Genomic DNA, 22707 nt, shown 5'->3' on the forward strand with positions numbered 1-22707 from the left:
AGTACATGTATAGGGATGCCTTTTACTACTGTATCCGATTTGATGGTGTAATTATTAAGTCATTTAAAGCTCTGATATTTTTGATAATAGCCTTTTAGGTGTATTATGCTACACTTAAATATTTAGCCTATTATAGACATATTCTACGTCCACTTCCAGATGATGTTCAATACAGCCACTAACATATGTTACAATTGTGCACCAAAGAATCGACTCAAAGTATACTTGTTTTGTCAGCGACTCATACTGTAATAGGACATCGAATGTCTAGAGATGGTGAGATTTCAAACCTACTCACGGGAAAAGTTTCACGGGGGCCATCAGGCCAAACAATGCTGGGTCACCAATTTGTCAGAAATGTCAGGGCTGCTATAGATTAGCATTACTGATGAAAATCTTGCAAAGTACGGTGCGACATAGTAACTGAGCTAGAGCTTATGAGATAGTGTCAATTTGTACTAGCTTTTTTATGACATGTCTGTTAAAGGATAAGATTTCACGTTCATGTGATCGACGCTACTGATGTACCAGATCATAGTAGAGATCATAAATTACTTTAAGCAATGTTGCTTTAACTAGTTACTAACTCTTTCCTGTTAAGGCCTGTTGGGGTGGATAACAAATATACACATTATCTAAAAACACAACTTCTTGAGAAAATGTGTTCAAAGCTGCTTTATCATGCACATAAACATAGTGTGGTATTTATGGATAATCATTTTGTATTATAAATTTGTTTGTATTTTTTTTAACTCATCAGTCTGTGAAACATCTTTCACTGAAAACAGATTCACTTAATTCATCACTTTCAACATATCTGTAGAGGATTTAATTTTTGTGATGTATGTTCCTACAATGTATGTTATACAAGTTTTTATTGGTTTCATTCGCACCAAACATGAGTGTTCTCGTTTGCTGTATTGCAAATATTGTGCCAGCCTCAAGAGTTATTCATGGTACTGTTATTAATTTCAGTTTTTAATTTGTTGTTTAAATGACTTCATTAACTTTCTTAATAAACTCTAGTCTTGTCCAGTATCCAGTGCCAGAGGTGGTACCGCCCGTTCATTCACTCATACTTCTGATTTTGGCTCTTTTACTGATAGTTGAAATTGGTAGTTTATCATACATGTATGGTATTTGTGAGATGTTGAAATTTGTGTTTGTGTTATAATCATCTATCTTTCAATGCTGAACCTATTGTTTGCTATTCATGGCCTTTGTTTTTTTTACATCTTTCTTTTAGGTGCATTTTACACGTCGTGTTTTATAATGTTAGTTACAGGCGGTGCTTGTATCTTCAAACCTCAGTTGTAGCCTTACAACCTTAAAGTCTTACTGTTTTATCATTATCTGAGATGTTATTCTCAGTTCTAGAATTATAATTTACTTATATCATAAGCAGGTAATACCATTTTCTAGTTTTAATGAGTATTTTTGCTTGTCCTTTTAGGCCTATTGATTAGGTCCTTTTATAGCTGATAGTTGTGTTTTACTAAATTTTATGTCTCTATTTTTTAAACATTCGAAGCTTGAGCTAATAACTAAACCAAATTATTGAGTAATGTCATTTTCATCGTTGGTGCCTTTACTTTGCACTCCGCCAAAAGATTTCCAGCCAAAATCAGATTTGTCATATGGTAGTCATGCATAATGGCAAGAGAATAATATGTAGATCAAAATTTACATTGCAATTTGTTATGGTGGTTTCTGACATGCACTAGAGGTGGCAGTTAATATGATTATAAAATTATTTTTATTTTTGCTATCAATCTGGTTTTGTAGATGAATACAGAAGACCAAAAAATTACACCTCAAAGTCAAACAGCTAATTTGCTTCGTTTAATGCGAACAAGTAAATTCTCCGAGCTAGCAAAACATGAACTCATTACTCGTTATAGCCATTTGTTTGGCTATCCCATAGCTGCTGGTAAGTCTAATGTTTAATGAGTATTAACGAGATTTCACTGATTGGTTTCTTGACTTCTTTTCTGTTAATACCCTTGAAATTTAGCGTTTGGTATTCATTATACCATCAGAGTTTGGTTTAAGAAGCCTTCAAAACTAGTCTTTGCATACTACATTTTGCATGTTTTAAATAGTGTAATGTGTGTAAGTGGACATTATGTAAGTTTGAAATGTATTCCTATTCTATAATTGTTTGTCTAAAAAACTGAATATTATTCTCGATAGGCAATGGAGGTCAGACGTGTCTAATGAGTGTATTTTTAGGGCAAGCAACATCTTCCTTCGTTCCCTCTTTCAATTTTATACCGGTATGCCATAGCTATTCCACAAACACCTGCCATTAATGAACCATTAACAAAACATTGTTTACTGTAGATGTAGCTGAGGCTGGCTGTTCATGCGACAAGTTTGAAAAATTTAAGGTTGACTGGAGGCCAGATGTAGTGTCTGAATTGGAGGAGGTGTTTGGTAAGGGGTGCTGTCAGCACGTCGGTTCATTGTCGAGCAAGAGAATTGGTTTCTATCCTATTCATATGGCTGCAGGTGAGTTCTTTCTTTGGCAGGTGTTTGACAATTTACACACAACTAATACACTGGCAGTCCTGTGCGTCATGATCATCATGTGTAGTAACTATGTGCACAATTAATCTTATCTGTGGAAAGGTGGTCGAGTGGTGCAGTTGGTAGTGCTCTTCATCGGGATTGCAAATATCCAGATTAAATTCCCATGCATTGCAGTCTTTTTTCCTAACGCCCTTGATGTGGCTTCGGAGGGACGAACACGGCTCTTATTATAGTAAAGATTAACTCAGTTTGCTTGTTCCAGTCTGTTTGTTCGGCTGAGCGTATGTACATTATAGAAAAATTGCTTTCAACCTTATTAACTTACTAGTATAAGTTGTATTGTTAGTTTCGCTAACAAGCTGTGGTGTCATATTGCGGTAGTTTTCCAGTACTTCAACTCTCAAACGGTTTGTGTTTGCACAGGTCTTGGAGACCAGAATTTGCTGGAAACCGTTTTAGAAAATGGTGGTAATATGTATTCGACAACACTGAGCGAGGGGCTGCTTCCGTTTGATATTGCCATCATCAACAGACATAGCAAAGTTTCTGATGCTCTTTTGTTGCGCAACTTTCAGTATCCCATTGATGCAGAGACAGTGAAAGTCAAGCCAAAGATAATTGCAACTTGTCTATATTTTAATGATGTGGCCAACGCAAATCGCTGCTTGCAAGCAGGTATGTTTCTTCGTAGCATTTTCAAACTTTATAAGTATTCGAACTACACATATGCTTTCCTGAGGTAACACGATGCTAGTCAAAACCACAATTTTTTGGCGATTTATTACTAGCCGTGAGATCAGTAGGCAAAAATATGTTTATCGAGTGTGTTCAGCCGAGCAATGACTTGGAACCATGTTTGCAACCAAAAAGGAATTTTTTCCTATGTTGAAGCAGAGTGTAGCCTGTCTATATGTTTGAGACTAAAGTGACTCATATCTATGCGTGATGCCAGAGAGAACCATATATTTTTGTGACTTGTCGGTCATTAACTTGTAAACCAGATGGTAACTTATATCTTCTATGAGACAAATATTGACTCGTTTATGTCCTGTGAAAACAGAGTGCCCTTCTTATTTATGTGTGGAGTCAGAAGATGACCTGTATTCGTGTTTGAGATGAGAGAGCGAGTGACAACCATGTGCAAAGCTAGATAGTAGCTAGTATTCAGATGTGTGGCCGAAGTTTACTTGTTCTTTTATGCCTTGTATAAGATGGTTGTCTATAACGGATCTGATCAAAAGCCTTTTCTGAAATGATATAACATAAATAGTGAGTGGTAGAGACAGCTGATTTTCACTGCTTTGCAAACATGATGGTTCATAACTGTGACTCCGGGGAGTGGTAAAAGTTGACACATCAGCTTTTTAGACGAAAATTTGACAGTAAAGAGTTGTTGTAGGTGCAATTGTTCATGGTTATATGTCTGGCTGTACCCTCTCATATGAACCTATGGGTAGTGAAAGAAGTTTTAACTTGCAGGGGTAGTCATCAGCAGAGGTCACTGGAAACTGCTCATGAATCAAGCTGTTGAGAGGTCACAAATCACTGTCATCACATGGCTTCTGAACCTGGGCATTGGAGATGTTAATATGAAACTAAGACAAGAATTAACTGCTCTCCATGTAGCAAACAGACCTGGTGTGTTGATTCTTTTTGTCAAAAATTGTGAAACATTCACTTTTTATATTGTCTAGCACATATAGTGGTCAAGAAACTATGATTTTTCAATGAAAATTATTCATACACCGCAAATGTGATCATGGTGTATCATCGGCCAATAACTCAAGCACGCAGATACCACTGCCTGCTTGAGTTATTGCAGGCAGTGGCACCTACCTGGTTGAGTTATTGCTCAATGATACGCTATGACCAATGATATATCACCTGGTCGTGGTGATATATCAAACCAGATGATGTACCATCTGGTCTGTCATATGCCAGATGATATATCTGGTAGATATAGCCAGATATCTACCTCTGAATCTATTTTTTGGCGGATGTAATAGCGAAAACATTGCCAGTTCGGCTACATACCCCACGCACTTGAAAAGTAATGCTAATGCATAGTTTGTTGTAGCATCCAGATAGACACAGTATAATAATACGCTGGATCATTTAATATGGTTAAACAAATACTCAGTTTGTCTGTTCCAAACAATTTATGTACATAGATTTTAGCTTTAGTTTTCATTGGATGTTAGTCTCTCAAACATTCTCTTATTCGATCATGCATGGTTCATTAGATCTCATTGGTTATAGCTCTGTTTCAGCATAAAGTTTTACGTCTTCGGTTGAAATTTACAGTATGTACTATTCAATAGTTGTTTTATTGTTTCAGATTTCCAGTTTTGCTCTTACCTTAGTTTTTTGTTTATCAAGTGAGTTGTCTCAGTTTTGAAAATTCGTTTTTCATATAGAGAAGGTGTTAATAGGCTCCTCAGATACTGTTAACCGATGTTTGCCTCAAAAGAGAGACATGCTACCCATGGTTTTGATTTTCACGAGTTAGCAGCAGTGAGTCAAAATATAAGGCTATTTGATCAAGTTCAGTAGTAATAGCTGACCACCAACAGCCCATATCATTTGTAAAAGCTAACAAATTATTTTCAAGTCATTGTTGGAGTTGTTCTCTTAATTTCCAAAACAACCCCCCTTAGGCTTAATTAGGTAATACGTGTATTGTTTTTACGAATTTCGCTCTTTTTTCATGATTTCATAATTTTGAATGAGATTTCATAGGAAAAAAGCTATTGTCAACAGCATAATTTAGACTAAATCGGTTTTGGATAAGAATTAGAGTTATGCCACAGTTGTGTCTGGAATAGTCGGTGAACCTTTCTTTGAATATTATGAATAAGAGTTGAAACCTTTGTTACAGGTGAATGGTGGTGCTAAAAATATGAATGGACTTTATATAGTGTTAGGTTTAATTGATCGTATCTATACTGTGGACCCCTCCATACAACATTAATTCATTCAGGTGTTGGCATCGAAAGGCGAAAATTTCATACAGAGATATAAAGAAACCCATAGTAATGTTCTAATGCAAACAACACCCTGATAGAAGAACGTAAAAATATTATAGACGTACTGTACATGTTAAAAGTTAGTTACAAAATAAGTAGTATATTAACTTTAGTAACTATAGTTACCTACAGTAACTTTAGTGTATTTGGTATACACATTTAGTGGTAATGATCTTATGATTATGGTTATGATTTTTACTTCTTCCTTGAACGTCGTTATCAACTTTAGGACCCATGGGTAATGAATTAAAGTTATAGATGTAGTTATATGCGTATTGACTTGAAGTTTATAGTCCCACGACCAAACACGAGCGAAGCGATTGGTTGGGAGATTTATGATAAATGCACATGTGCACACAACTCCCGAAAATTATTCATTAACGGCCATCGCAAACCCTTTCACTGAAATCTCATCAACAAATTTAACCATTTTGTGTAGAGTCGTTTAAATATAATAAGATACAAAACACATATAAACAGGTTTAAATATGTTACCAAGTCTTTGAAAGGATACCGCGAAACCCTAAAACTAACCCATCTGATCGGATTATGCATAAATAGACAGATTAATTTGGCCTTAAATCGAAATAAAAAATTTACAAGCCTATTGTAATTAAAGTCAAGACCAGCATTTGAAACGCCGATAAAGCCATGCGACAGAGAGTAGAAATATTAAGCCGCCAGCATTTTACGAGAAAAACTTGGACATTTCACCAGTTTATAGCATTGTTTAATAGCCGAAGGTTTGTGTAATTAACGTATACTATTTGAGGCGTAGACCGATTTACAGGTACGAAAATTTGGCGGTACACAGTTTATCGGCCTACGTATTTTGTTTAATTACCGAAGGTTTTTTAAATTATCTAGAACATTAACCAGATTTATTTACATTTTATCTAAAAGCTAGGGCCGAACTACAATGCCCCTTTGTGACAATAATCTTTCTTTATTTCACTCCAGTTTGCAAAAAACTTCCAGACGCGTGAATGCTAATGTTTGCTTTTTGTTACATATCGCTGTATGTTCGAATAGTTTATCAGCCTACGTTTTTTGTCCAATTACCAAAGGTTATTTAAATTATCTAGAACATTAGCCAGATTTCTTTACATCTTATCTAAAAGCTAGGGCGGAACTACAATGCCCCTTTATGACAAGAACATTTCTTTATTTCACTCCAGTTTGCGGAAAACTTCCAGACGCGTGAATGCTAATGCTTGCTTTCTGTTACATATCGCTGTCAAAACCATTCTACATTCACAACACAACCAACTTTCAAACTGTATATTACATGGCAGCTTGCCGTTTTACTTTTAATATTGCATTTCAGAGATATAATAAACATATTTCTTTATTACTGTTGTTAGTTAAATTACGTACAGTAGGTTTGGTCTACAGCTTGAATTAATATTTTATTGTTGTAAAACATAGGTTGAGATAGTAGTAGATTAGGTCTGATTTTTATACAACCTTTTGTTTTGCATAATTGACCTTTTGAATTTCATTTCAAAACAACTTGACAACTACCATGAACATACAACCTCCCAGAACACCACTTCGTCGCATTGGCCATCCACGGGTCTCTCGATTATTACGGAGGAGGAGAAATAGAAGGTCCTCACAGCAACCATCAACATCAAATACTAATGTTCAACAACACGCTACTCAAAATAATAACAACAACTCATCTGATTCAGAGAATTCTTTAGTAGATGTTGTAGGCGAAGCCTACAACATCTAACTAAAGAATTCTTTTTTGTAGAATTCTGACCTCTTTTAACTACTTTTTCAACAAGCAGCAGTACCCTTCCTTTTTTCCATTATTACATTGGTCATGGGCTGTATGACAGGGAATTTCTAGTAAATATTATAATAAACACTAAAATGCACAATAAATTTTAACACTTTTCACTAATTTTTGTTTCATTCACACAATATCAAGCATTTACAAACCACGAAGAATGCTGAACTGAGAGAAAGTGAGGATTGTATATCATAGGCGTTGTGGGAGGGATTTTGGCGTATAGCGTATCGGCATTTTTGTTATTAGGACGTATTCAACACACCAACCGCCAAATTTGAATTTCGAGAGGCATGTTTTCCGGATGTCATATGACAAAAAAAGTGCCGTAACGTAGCGGACAAACAAAACAGCGTGCTCTACATCGTAAGACAAAAACCGTAAACCAGGGAAATCGCAACTTGGGGGCGCACTGTCCAAAAATATTCTATTCAGTGGCAGTACTATCGGTTGACTGATTCAGTTTGCTTTGCAATATAGCTGGTTTTTCACAGAGTAAAATACTCCATTAAATGAAAAAACATGGAGACAAAAACCTTGTTTCATTGTTACGGTAGCAATAGCTGATTGAGTACTCATTTTTCTAGCTCTAGCATAAAACCAGCTTTCAATGCTTTGGCACAGGGTGTGTGCAATAATATCTTGCACTGCTCTCTTCAGAATTAGTAGTTTGGTGTCGAGGCAGCCCGCTCATGTCCATCAGCCTATTGTTGTAGATGTAGCGGAGCTGCTGCTAAAGGCTGGCGCTGACCTAACAATTGTTGCGAATGAAGAAGGCACTCCTCTCATCTTTCAGCTTAACCGTAAAAGGCTAGAGATTGCTAAGCTCATAGCAAAGCATGACCGGTCGCTTATCGACCAGATGGGAATAGACTCGTCTGATCCAACACTTAATCATTATACAGCTTTCCATAACTGTGCCTTGTCAGGCTACTTGGATGGGCTCAAAATGCTCCACGCCCATGGGGCTGATCACACACTAGTTACATATGATGGTAACACCGCGGTCGGACTCGCCTGTTATTCTGACCGATTAGAATGTGTGGAGTATCTTCTGTCACTCGGCTGCGACGTCAACTATCAAGATCATGACGGAGACACGGCGCTTATATATGCGACATACAATGCAAACCCAAGTATGGTTAACAGCTTAATAGAACATGGTGCCAATCCAGGATTGAGCAACAACCACGATGTGACACCTCTCTGGAATGCAGTATACAGTCGGTCTATTGGCACAGTGAAACTTCTTTTGTCTCTTAATGTAGATTCCAACAAAGCCAGTCGTGGTCGAAATATTTTCGAAGATGAGAATTTTGATTACATATATGATGAGCCAGTCACCCCTCTGTTTGTCGCTATTCATCAGGAGAACATCGCTATAGCTAAAGCTTTGGTATGTGCCGGTTGTTCTATTAACTTGGAACGATATAGTTCGGCCAGCTTTGAGATATATGTTGATCATTGGGCGCGGGATAACAAGAATTGGTTAGATCATGTATCTTCCAATCCACCATCGTTAATGTGGTGGTGTAAAAGAACGATCCGTCACATTCTACCTCTTTGTCCAAAAGAGGCAATAGAAAGTCTAATCATTCCTTCCACTCTTAAATCCTACCTCGAAAATGTATGAGTGTTTTAGTTATCTATAACAAGAATAGTATAGTGCTGCATATGGGATTCGTCTTCTCAACTCTTGGAATCTACCTGTAGTCAAATTGTTAAACCTTGCCATGCTCTATCATATTATAAGCTGCAGCAACACAATGTATGTGACCTAATATATACTCAATCCTGTTCACTAAACGAAAACTTAGTGAACATCTGGAAACTAAAAATGTGCTTCCATATTATGACGAGTGTATCATTTATATTTTTGTACCTAACAAATATTTTGCCAATGTCATCATGCTGCCATATTAAAATTGTTTGTTTATTTTTAAGGCAACATTAAGCAGCATATTTGTGTCCCATAAAAAATTATTATGTAATATAACAAATATAGCACAAGATTAAATAATGCATTGATTTTAAATATGTCCTAACTCTTGCATCCATAGTCAAACTGTACAACTACCTCTGTATGTATGATTTTTTTTCATTGGAAAAGCAAATTTTTTACAGATCGGGAGCTGCATAACTGCAAAAGTGAATGAAAACACAAATAATTGCGCAAAAACTTGATAATTATGCCTGCGCTTCTCAATATCATTAACAGTGAGATATTTGCTCATCTTATGGTAAAATAACTCTGTTCGAGTTGTCTACTCCAATTACAGCGAACTGTTTAAGGAAAGTTTTTCTATCGTTTCCGTTCAATCGCTGACACCCAGAAATTCGCCGAATCATGTAGATTCTCCGTGCAATGTTCTTGTAACACGTTTAAAGAGTACGTATTGTTGCTAGCTGCTGCTATTAATTATATACGTGAAATCACCGCGCAGAAAAAATGAATGTTTATAATAAAAATATGTTCCAAAACTGAATTTTCGTCAATAGTTGTTTTGAATTTCCTCCTTTCTACATTGCCGCCTTGGAATTGTAAAACTGTCTTCTAGCTTTTAGTTCCAACAAGCTTCTGTCAACATAAACTATCACTTATTTCTATGCGGTAGTAATGTTACTGTTTCAAGTTGGTAAAGAAGAAGTAGAACATCAAAGGAGGCTTAGTAAAAGATAATTTTCAGTTTATGGTTTTTATGCTTGCAGTGTCATAAATTCGAGTAGATAGTATTTTAGTTGTGTTATTTAGTAACATATAGTACTATTACCCACTTTTTAAAAGTAGATAATTGAAAGGCTGAAATCATATGCTTTTACATATAGCTGTTAGCCTTAAAAACTGCAGTGAGTGTAGCTAATAAAACACTCTGCAATCCTTACCAAGTATTTTTCAGAAGATTTAAATAATAAGAGGTAAAATGAGTTCATTTTTATTCACCAGTTAAGTTCTTTTCTCATCACGTAATCTTCTAGGCTGTATTTAAAGATTGAATGTATTATAGTGCAATGAGGTTTGGTTTTAAATACTCATATTCCATTCTTTTAATTCCCTGTAACTGTCTCACACAAAAACTGTGCAAACGGGACTTTTTATATAATGGCTTATCATTATCCATCTTTTATTGACTAAGATGCAGTGTAACAAGCATGGAGTATCTGGATCTGGATCTGGATCTGGATAAATTAGGTCCCAAGACCTCTTGAGCCGAGTAAAATGTGGGACCCTCTGACCACTGAATCGTAAAAATTGAGAGTCATTAAAATGAAAAGTTAATTTTTTTACTGTAAGATTTATATCTAAAATTGATTGTTAAAAATCCACCCTAAAAGTATGCACGTTATAGCACCATATTAGAACGACAGTTTCATGTGCCTATCAAAATATTGTTAAACCCATTTATTCAATAAAAAATTTACATGAAAAAGCTATAGTAATATTAGTTTTTTTTTTTAAAATCATCAAGAATTTCTCCTGTGCGAATTTCCCTTGCCGTTCGTACTAAAAAACTCTGTAAAAACAAGCTTGACTCACAAGCAATAGCATTGTAACCCTGAGTGCGAGTACTCATACTGTGAGTTGAGCTCTGCATAAAATTTAAAGTGTCCTCAAAAGAAGGAAGCAAATAGTTATCTGTTGTAACACGACAAAATAAAGAAATTCTTTGCAATTGCCTTCTTTTTTGAAGTGAGGTCAGCCCCGCTTCAATTTTGCTGTCAGTCACTGAAATATCTCGACCCTTGATGTTTTTTACAAAGCGAATAGCTTTACTTTGGATATTCTCTAATTGAGTAGAATGAGATTTAGTTACTGGGTCCCATACCTCCGCAGCATATTCAAGCAAGGGCCGACAAATAGTCTTATATGCAAGCAGTTTAATTTTCTGAGGAGCACTGTAAAGTGAGTGCTTGAGTAGACCCAGAATGCGTAGTGCCTTTGTATACACTGCAGTAATGTGGTGATGCCATTTCATGTCCTGTGAAATAATGACTCCCAAGTATTTAATTGTGGTGCATGCGTTTAAGACACTCTTGTCAAGTTTGTATATGTACGCGTTCAGTGTTTTGTCTCCAAAGGATATAAAGTTACTCTTTCCTGCATTAAATCTCATCTTATTTATTTTTGCCCATGATGTTAAACTATTTAAATCATCCTGCAGTTCAGCCTGTTCGCCAGGGCCAGTAATGGGATGGTATATTAGAGTGTCGTCAGCAAACAATCGAATAGTGCTGTTGGACACACAGTCCACAATGTCGTTGATAAAGAGTATAAACAATGCTGGTCCCAACACACTACCCTGCGGGACACCAGATGTGACAACAGTCAAATCAGAGTTTTCGCCATTCAGAATTACTCTCTGATATCGCTCACTAAGAAATGATGAAACCCACCGAATAATAATAGGATTGATCTTAAGTTTAATCATTTTCCTTAAAAGTAATTGGTGGTCTACTACGTCGAAAGCCTTCGAGAAGTCTAGAACTATGGCATGAACAGAGACACCTTTCTCAATACTTTTCAGAATGTCGTGAGTTACCGTAGCCAGCTGAGTAACGCATGACAACCCTTTACGGAAACCATGCTGGTTTTCGTGTAAAATCTCATCAAGCTGCTTACTCAGATGATGATGAACAATGTGTTCAAGGAGTTTGCAGCATATGCATGTAAGAGACACCGGTCTGTAATTTGAGGGACTGCTTCGGCCGCCCTGTTTGTAAATGGGGGTCACATGCGCCAATTTCCACTCATCTGGTAGAGCTCCGGTTTGAATAGATTGGTTAAAAATACATACCAAAATGTCTGCAGTTTTGTCTAAATTAATTGACAAGTACTCCTGGGTTATTTTGTCTGGTCCTGGTGCCTTTCCAGACTTGAGAGATTTTAAAAGATTTATAACTCCTTCCTTGTCAATCTGAATATCAACAGCACTATCTACAGAGGGCAGATTTGGTAGTGGAGACGACTTTGTAAAAACACTATTGAAAAAATTATTAAGGGTATTGGCAATATCTACCGAGTCCTGTGTTAGTGCTCCGTTTGCTTTTTCCATAGACATTATTTGATTGCTGTTACCTTTCAAATCTTTTACATATCTATAGAAAGGTTTTGAGTTCCCACAGCTTAGTGGTTTGTACAATCTGTTCGTCATGTACGATTTTTTCAGGGCTTTGAACATGTTTTTGTTAGAACGTCTCAGGTTTTTATATTTTGCCATCGTGCTTTGGTCCTTTGTTTTTTTATATAAGGAGTATAATTTCCGTTGTTTATTGCATGCCCGCCTAGCCATACTATTGAACCATAAAGGTTCATTGTCATTCTTAATTGTGCACTTGCGTGTAGGAACATGACTGTCAACAGCATTGTGTAATCCAGTTGTGAAAGTTGACCATAAGGTATTCATATCTGCCCCTTGGTTAATCTGATCTTTAATCTCTGTGTAAACAAGATCTAGGTCATCACTAAATTGTGCAAAGTCCACTTTGTGGAATAGTTTAACAGGTGGTCTAAGTGACTTACTTTTCTCAGTCTGAGTGGCAAGGATCTTAGCTTCAATCATGAAGTGATCGCTAATTCCTGGTTGGATAACGCTTACATTTTCAATTTTAAATGCCAAGTCTGTACATAGTAAGTCCAGTGTGTTGCCAGCTATATGTGTAGGCTCATGAATGAGTTGTTCTAGATTGTGCTCTGCCAGTAAATTAATAAAATCAATATAAAAAGGCCTCCAAGAAGTCGACAACTCCACTTTGTTCCAATTAATACCAGGTAAATTAAAATCTCCGGTTATGAGTGTTTTATTTGTGGGGTGGAGAGATTTGATGGTATCTATATATGACAAAAACGAGTTAAGATCATTATTTGATGGTGGCCTGTAGTAGCATGTTAAGTTGCAATACTCGTCGCCACAGAGTTTAAAACATATCGAAACCACCTCCGCGCTAGAATCACATGCAATCTCTCTGTGAGGAATACTAGCTTTAATGGCCACAAGAACTCCTCCACCATATAAATTCCGATCCCTCCTATATATTACTTTATCTTGAGACATAAACAACTGAGAGTTGAAAAAATTGTTATCTAAGTGAGTCTCGGTGATACAAATAATGTCATAGTCTACAGCCAGAGATTCAATTTCAGCTACCTTTCCTCGCAGTGATCTGGCATTTAAAGAAAGCAATCTTACACTACTCCCAGCAAAACCTACTGGTCCAGGTCCCCCACTCTGGTTACTTTTCCTTTCACAATTTTGAATATTTTGCCTGGATTGTTCGCTTTTGTCTCTTTTAGCTCCTTTCTCAGGAGAAAATCCGCCTCTTGTTCTTTTTTGTTAAGGTCAAGCCGAGCAAAAACCCCCTTTACCTTCTGATTGTTAATACGCGTCAGGAACTCCCATTTTTGGGGTTCACTACTCAAAGTTAGTCTGATAGGCCTGAATTTACCTTCTTTTTTTTGACCAAGTCTTGTAGTAATGGTACATGTAGAATTTGTGTTAATCACGCATGTCACAGAGCAAACATAAATTGCAATTTTTTTGTTTCAATTTAATATCGAGAAAAATGTTTGTGGAAAGTTACACTTGAAGATATATGCAAAGTAAAAATTAGTTGATTTGATATTTGTTGCTATCATGCACTTGCTTTTTCCTTAATATTGTCCTTTTCATGAAATAGCCTACTTATTGTAGTCCAAACACCAACATGTAATAATGGGTATGCAAACACGCTCCTATTATTGGCTTCAGTTTTTTGGTGAATCTAAGGGACATGGATATGACACCAATTGTGCTACAAAGATAAACACAACATACTACGTGCATCAATTTGGCAATCTAGACCTTAGGCAGTTTCTCCATGGTCTGCAATTAAACATCTGAATGTAGACAGATTAAAAAAAATTTTGGTTTTACAGAAATTTTATCGCGATGACCTTAAACCTTAGGCGCAAGGTAGCTATTACTAGTTGTCAAACCAATTTACTGCAATAAGTAGCCCCTAAATCTGTCATCTGAAAATAATCTGTCAAATGTGTTGTGTCACTACCCATTGAAGTTGTTCATCTATTTTGCGCCTATCTAATGAAATGATTAACTAGTTGAAAAAATATTTTGTATCTGAGCACGGCATGAAGTAGTACATTTGAATAATTTATGAAATAGACTTTTAAGTGTAAAGAGCATCATATATTGATCCATATATGATACCACTCTACGTATCATTTAAAAACATGAGTGCTCCTATTTCATAGTTTCAGCTGCCTGTTGGGACTGCTAGTGTGCACATATTAACCTAATTTTCTTTCTGCTAGTTCTTGAACCCATTTGTTCCAGCTAAATTTTTTGTAACATTTGAGTTACTGTTTACGTATATCATATTACTCGGTAATTTTATGGAATATTCCATAATTGCTTTCTTATCGTTCAACTAATACACTGCATCACTTTTTGTAAAGCTAGTGGTTTCCTTTTTGTTCACCCCACCTCTTTAAATCATGAGAGTTGTAGCTGCAAGTATGGGAACACTAAAAAAGATATGCTGAATATGTAAAATGCTCAGAATAAATGGGTTGACTAAAACAATTAATTGCAGATTTTAAAAAGGAGAAACCATAACTGGGATAAAACAAAATGGTGTTGATTTACAATGATACAACGAATCATCACTATGAGTAAATACAACTTAAGAAACTCAAAACAAACATGTAAATAATCTGCCATTTATAATTATTTATGTGATTATAAATGGCAGATGCCCTTGCATCTGCCATTTATAATCACTGGAACTATGATCATAAAGTTCATTAAGCTATTCCGCTTCCTTTATGTATTTTTTCCTCTTTCTCTTTATACAATTCTCTTCATCATTTTTATTTTTCTTGATAACCAATAAAATGATGTTTCCCATACATGTAACTAACATTATAAATTCCATCGTACTCATTTTACTTTGTACAACTTTATTTAACATTATTTTCTTACGATCTAACCGAAAAGTGAGTTTTAGTCTATGTATATCAGGTGAACATTCTGCATTATGCTGCAATCAGATATTACTGTCAGACAAATTCTAAGTCTTTTACGAGCAGACCTCATATTATTTCAGTGTGTGCGTGTTGGCATTTCTTTTTTTTAGTCTGTTCAACTCATTTAGGTTTTGTCATATTATAAATTATAATTATATCACTGTTGTTTGTAGCTGGAGGTCATATTATACAACAGTGGACAAGTTCTCATAGATTCATAGACACAACTCGTATATAGCCCTCATTCTCACCATGTATCTTATTGCGATTCCAATACTCTTTTGTTCGTATTGCATCGCTTCATGCATTTTGAGACTGCACCCGCAGCTTATTCACTCAGAAGACATTCGAAGGCGTAAGAAGAGATTACACATATCAGGATGCTCACTTCATCACATTAGCCATAGGGGTGGAGCTGGAGAGAACCTGGAAAATACGATGACTGCATTTGATCATGCTTATCAACTGGGAACTGACATGTTTGAACTAGACTGCCAAATGACGAAGGATGGCTTTCCAGTTGTGGCTCATGACAACCATCTGTTGAGGCTGTGCGGTGAAGATGTATATATAAATGAGGTAGATCTTAAAGATTTACCTCCTCTACTTTGCAGCCAAAGATTAGATTTTGATCATTCGTTTAAAATTACAAAGAAAGTTCCACAAACAGAGCGTAGAATAATACTGCTGGAAGAACTATTTAGCAAATACCCAAACATGCGTATGAATGTTGATATTAAGACAAATAACAAGGAACTAATCAAAGCTGTTGAGCGATTAATAGTGAAGTACAGACGTCAAAAACTTACTGTATGGGGCAATAGTTCTCATCCAACCACTCAAAGCATTCGTGCAGCTAATGACCAGATAGCCACCATATTTTCTATCAACGAAGTTTTAAAAACGGTTTTATTGTATTATGCTGGGTTGCTTCCATTTTTTCCCCTGTATGCAGATTATTTTGAGATACCATTGTGCAGCACAATTCTGGAAAATCGAGATTCCTTTTCTGGAAAGACCAGGACAATCTGGCATCGGGCACTCATTAAGTTTTCGGACTATTTGCTCACTAGTAGACGCCTTCTGGAACATCTTAAAAAGCGAGGCGTTCCAACTTATATTTTTGTTCTCAATACTGAGCAGGAATGGAAACGAGCGGTAGATTTTGGAGTTTCGGGTGTGATGACGGATGTTCCTACCAAACTCAAAATTTGGATTAAAAACAACTGCTTAAGTTCATAATTGCAAAGCATCAAACTTCTGCGTTTGGCATTATTATTATTAACACTATTAGTAATTTATATCTTTAAACTGTTGTTTACATAAATCATGATGCATGGGAACACATATTTTTGGTTTTTGTCTGAATAACATAACCATAATATGTATATCTGTATTGATTATGTGCATTTGAATATACTCACTGCTCATCATATGAATTATTTAAGTGTTAGAATATGGACACATAAAATATAACAAGTTATATGTTCAACAGCACACAGTCTTGATATCACTTTGCCAGCAGCCTATTTTTGAAGTTAAAAAGTACAATCTGGGTCTGAGGGTGGCTTTCCAGTTTAGGTCACTTCTGCTTGATGTTTTGGTGACCATTTATTTGGTATTGCAGCTGTAAATTACCAATGACCTATTGGTAATCAATGAAATCGACCAAGCATTACTCTACATCTCTACTCCATCTCTACTGAAATTGTCAACACTTTAACCATTCAATGCCTGTCATTGATCTTATGTTGCTATGTTTTTTTTCAATCCTGTTTCAGTCCAACCTGGCTGATGAAGGAGTATGGTGATTTTGATATACTTGATCAACCCTCTTTGTACTAATTAACTTATCTCTACTTAATGTTATAATACTGCTGGGTTTAGGGTATTGAACTACTTCACTGTCTACCTCAGTACTATCCCCAGAAATACAAAATATAGTTGTACAGATTAATGCAGTGTGCAGGGTTGTTCGCATTTAGACTTATCAAAGGCAAATCCTTGCTAACGATTGGAAGCTTAACAGCTGATTACAAGATTTTATTGCCAACTCATACGTTCAGCTTTAAATACTATTTGAATTGTGTTTTATGTATAAAAAATATTGGACAAGAGGTATAAGACGAAACCAGTTGCAGTAGCTGCCCCTACAATGTTTATAATCTGTTCCGGGGAACTTTTCTGTTATAGGGATTTTACATTATGCGCAATGTTTAATATATGTAAATAGTCTAATACATTCTTCCCGTAATCTATCTAAACCCACCTCTTTGGCTCTTAAAAAAAACTAAATCTAACTTTTTAATATAATGACTGTACAGTAACTGTGGTATTATTGGTTTGTATGGACAGTTGTTCTCTTTTTTGAAAAAAGAGAACGAAAAATTTTTTTTCGTATCATTCACGAGGTTTAAGGTCCATGATTACGGCAATTTTACATTATCTCTACATGGTATTGCAATATAACCCCACTTGTTTTTTCTCAATGCTCCGGTATTTTTCATGCAGGTCTTTCGTATCCATGTACGTGCATGTAATTCTTGTGTCATGAGTTATCATCTTTTGATCTTGCAAAAATATTTATTTTGTAACATTTTCTGTACTAGTAAAGCTGTCTAAGATAAAATTGTGTCATCGAAAAATGAAGAGAGCGTGATATATGGATCGTATAGAAAGCAGTCAGTTTTATTATAATGCATTAACAGATTGTGAGCAACTCTATATCCTACTTCAAGGTGTTAGCTTCTCAAACCTTGTACAAAGCTTATGATCAGCTGAAGAGCGGGAAGAAAAGCTACAATTATTCATGAATATATATCATGGGAGATTAATATGGTATATGTATTTGATTATTATGTATCAGTGACGATCAAGTTTTATATGAACTTTGAATTTCACAAGAATATTACAAAATTCCAAGTTTGAGTGTGTAAATAAACATACTACATTATTAAATCATTTAGTTGTGCATATATAAGATGGGTAGGACCTAACTCAACATCTGAATTATTTGACAGTATTCTTTGAAACGCTTGACAGTATCTAGCAATGATAAAGTTGAGATAGAGATCACCTATCTATATCTGAAGTACCTGCGTGACATGTTTCGACTGTCGCAACAAAAGTTGTGTTTCAATTGTTTCTGCCGTGGAATTGAACTAAAGTTATTAGACAACGTTGTGCAGATGTTAAATACCGGACGTGGAGTTTATGTGAAACGCCAGCCAAAGTTCCCAAGAAACACTCCATATCAGCACTTAAAATGCTTGTGTTCGAATATTTGCACACTGGTTTAATGTTTATCGCATTGTACATTTATTCAACCTTACTAAAACAACATCAAAAGTGTAATATAACAAAAAACTAACATATGAGGGTGCAACAGACATGTGAACCAAGTGAATGAACCAAATGTGGAACCAAGTTAATGAGTCAGTAGCATTAAATCAGAGGAAAAAGTATACCTAACTCTCAATAGACCAAATAACTAACTACATGTAGTTATAAGCTGGTAAGATGAGTATGTAGTTTCGAATTGCAAATGAATAGAAACTAGATCCCTTGCGCATTGGTGTCAACATTACATCTACATATTGTCAACTGATATTATTAAAATTTTGCTTCAAATATTATGTCATGGTTCTATAGTCTATATACTTGAAATCTTTTGTTTTGAAGTGTACCTGTTGCAGTCAGATTACATTACCCAGCGAGCTCATGATAACTTCATAATGTGTATTATGTACAAGGTTAATGTTTGCAAGACATCGATACAGTGGACCCTCACCGTACGATTTCAATTCGTTCCAGTGTTGGCATCACAAGGTGAAAGTTTTGTATAGAACGGTTTAGAAACTTATAGTAAATATCTGCTGCAAACACCCACTGGTGAAAATCATCAAAATTATATGTACATTTTGTACATATTAAAAATGAGTAACAAAATGATATGTAACTAAATCTTAGTAACTATAGTTACCTATAGTAACTTTGGTGTATTTAGTGGTTATGATCTGCAATAAAATGTAATAATACAATGTAATAAGTGTAGTACATACCATATGGAGTTGATACTTCCAAGGTAGATGTGTAAAATAAATGTTGAATTTAACTTGAATGAATTTAGATTACTGAACGCATATGTAAAGCTAAGTTTTAGTATGTATTTTCAACTATTTTACTGAACTTCAACTTTTTCTTAGCTAAAATTTTATCACCTGTTTCCAGTTTAATTTTTACAATACATTGTAACTAATAACCAATAACACCAAACTGAGCAAAATTGAGCATCGTATCTCTTCCATTTATTTTATCACATCTGTTTTTGGTTTCGTTTTTGCAATAACGAATAACGCCAAACTGAGCGAGATCGAGCGTTATATCTCTTTCATACGTTGTCAGAGATTTTGTCGAATAACATATCAGCATATTTGTTATTCCGAGGTAATCAGCACACCAACTGCTAAATGTAAATTTCGAAAGAAATTTATGTTGATTTCGTTTGGCGAAAAATATTTCGTATGAACAGGGCGAAAAGTCAGATTGTTCGAAATCCCAAGGTGAAAAGTATCGTATAACAGGGTCATTGTAACCGAGGGCAGACTGTATTTGATACGCAAGTAACTTCAATAATCTCACATTCTAACTTTGTCTCCTTTTTCCAATTGATGGTTACCCATATACAAATATAAAATATCATTCACATTTCATATTTCTCATTCATCAAAATAACTAAGCAAAAGCAGTCATATTTGTTTATTATTGGTATCCAGTGTTTATGTCATCGTCACATATTTATCCATCTAGGCTTGAGAGTAAAACTATGTCATCGTGAAATATTTATCCATCTAGGCTTGAGAGTAAAACTATGTCATCGTGAAATATTTATCCATCTAGGCGTGAGATTAAAACTATGTCATCGTGAAATATTTATCCATCTAGGCTTGAGATTAAAACTATGTCATCGTGAAATATTTATCCATCTAGGCTTGAGATTAAAACTATGTCATCGTGAAATATTTATCCATCTAGGCTTGAGATTAAAACTATGTCATCGTGAAATATTTATCCATCTAGGCTTGAGATTAAAACTATGTCATCGTGAAATATTTATCCATCTAGGCTTGAGAGTAAAACTATGTCATCGTGAAATATTTAGTATCTTGTTCTCTAATCAGGTAGCTTGCCGAATCAGATCAGGCATTTGGTACCCTCTATTGCATAGCAATGAAGACTAAATTACCGTCTACATTCTACACCAAGGGTCAGATTGGCAGATAACTAGATGGCCACCAATAGCCTGTGTAGGCAGGATGAATCTAAGCACCCTGTCGAAATGAAAGAAAATACCCAGCAAATGTTCAAAGCTAGACTCCCAGGTGTGCTTTAATCACATTTAAAGGCAGGCTAGGTAAAAATATTTTGCACAGAACAGAGATGCCGGTTTGTCTCAACCTGTACTTGCTTACTAAGCTGCATTTCTGTACTATCAAGAGAGGAGCGCCAATAAGGTAAAAAGCCAGCGTCTCTTGAATCATTTTGCGGTCTTTTGACGAGACCCAAAATGGCCAAGAACACAGCTGTATGGGAATAAGAGAAGAGAAGGAGAAGTAATGGGGAGAGGGGAGGATGTTCGGGAGGCAGAGTACTGGCTGGGAAAAAGAGAGAGAGAGAGAGAAATCACTCAAATCCATATTGAAGATCTTCATATTTATAAGACTAAAGTTTCACTTACATAAGAGTTAATTGAAAATATTATTTAGTCCAGCTCACTATATCCATATTGCAATGGAACCTGAATAATTTGTGGCCCTAAATTGTTGGTCTATCATTAGCTTGAATTCTGCTTTGACACTTACGATCTTTCCAAGATTAGAGTCATACCTGCAATTTAAAGAGATATGTATTAGCGCTATTTCAATAGGCGAGCCAGCCAATACTTCATGTTGAACCAAAAACAATATCCAGAATAATTAGCAAAATGCAATAAACAAAGGGCTGTCCACAAGAAAAGGTACATCCTATCTACAGTCTATATTAACCTCAGAGTTTGTGTGATTTGGTTTGTCCAGCTATAGCTATTAAAATCTAGGAATGAAGAATACATAGGCCTATCACAGAAGATTTGATCTCGGAACCTCCCATTCCGTTCCCCAGGTGGTATTTTAAACCATTGAACTATGCGACGTTACGCTGCGTTACGGCAGCAACGTCATTTTATGCTTGCTCTCATGACTCTTATTACTCAGTTACTCAAATTACTTGCTTACTCAAATTAGCCCATTAGCAATGTGCCAGTCTAATGGCAAGTGGCAAGCAGCTACATTACCTGTGGCTGATTTTTAATACCCGTGCAACTCCTGGCATACCGCTAGTTCTTTACAATCCAACAATTTATCAGTGATAAGTCTATTGGTGAGGAATCATTTAGGAAATGAAATATGTGAACAACAACCGGGCTACTGCAATAGATAAGAATATCGCTTATATAAGACTGTGGCTTTGTGGATAAGCTGGAGGGGAAGCCTAACAAAGCCTATGTAGTAAGACCGAAGAGATGGGGTTCATATCAAGTACAATCTGTAATTATAATAGATTGTGATGAGATTAAATGAGATTAGGCAGTTCTATGAAAGAAGAGTAAGATATAGGCCCTACATACAAAACACAATTCAAACTTCACAATTCTTTGTTAGAAAATATATTTATTGCCAAAATTTAATTTGAACTTTGCAATTTGTCAAGCAAAAGCGCATGGACTATTGACAAGAAATTCCTGTTGGAAGCTATTATAAAGCTTACTAACCTCATTTCCATCCTTATAATTATCTATGAGACTGGCTTCTTTCAAATGAATCAAAAGCAGAGCGCACCGATGGTGTTATGTAAGACCACCGGTCTCTGTCTCTAGAAATAGCATCTTCTGTTAGGAAAAAGCTATTCTTGCTACTGTATTATGCGCGATTACTAGCAATTACATAAGTTGTACTATGCAGGTACTAAAACTTCCTTTGTTTATTTGTCAATACAATTAGTGTAGCAGTAATACTCACAGATTATATGTAGCCGCAGTTCTTACACTCTGGAAATCACAAACAGTTAATAAATGAGATAATCTACATAGTTCATGGACATCGATTGATAGAATAGAAGTGTTTGCAGTAGTATCTTTTTTACTCATTGTAAATTACAGTAAACCGCTTGTAATATATGCGTATCCAGCTTTTTAGATAAATGTGACTTTTTGAATTAGCAAACTATTTGGCGCCGCTTACGATGTAGAAGATCTGCTGGAAACTGCAAGCTTACATAGGTAGCCCGGAGTCTAC

The 22707-nt window shown here is 35.7% G+C and overlaps 2 protein-coding genes across 2 annotated transcripts; both read left to right on the forward strand.

Annotated features, from left to right (window-relative positions):
• The first annotated feature begins 29 nt into the window (after nt 1-29).
• On the forward strand, nt 30-9361 carry LOC137391636 (ankyrin-1-like). Its single transcript, XM_068078152.1, has 6 exons — nt 30-276; nt 1786-1930; nt 2344-2511; nt 2956-3207; nt 4012-4170; nt 8073-9361. The coding sequence occupies exons 1-6, from the start codon at nt 274-276 to the stop codon at nt 8987-8989; spliced, it is 1644 nt and encodes a 547-aa protein (XP_067934253.1). The 5' UTR covers nt 30-273; the 3' UTR covers nt 8990-9361.
• A 315-nt stretch (nt 9362-9676) lies between these two features.
• LOC137391637 (lysophospholipase D GDPD1-like) lies at nt 9677-16870 on the forward strand. The gene is made up of 2 exons (XM_068078153.1): nt 9677-9745; nt 15550-16870. The coding sequence occupies exon 2, from the start codon at nt 15629-15631 to the stop codon at nt 16616-16618; it is 990 nt and encodes a 329-aa protein (XP_067934254.1). The 5' UTR covers nt 9677-9745; nt 15550-15628; the 3' UTR covers nt 16619-16870.
• The last annotated feature ends 5837 nt before the right edge of the window (nt 16871-22707 follow it).

The sequence above is a fragment of the Watersipora subatra genome, chromosome 3 (assembly GCF_963576615.1).
Source record: "Watersipora subatra chromosome 3, tzWatSuba1.1, whole genome shotgun sequence".
Taxonomy (NCBI): Eukaryota; Metazoa; Bryozoa; class Gymnolaemata; order Cheilostomatida; family Watersiporidae; genus Watersipora; species Watersipora subatra.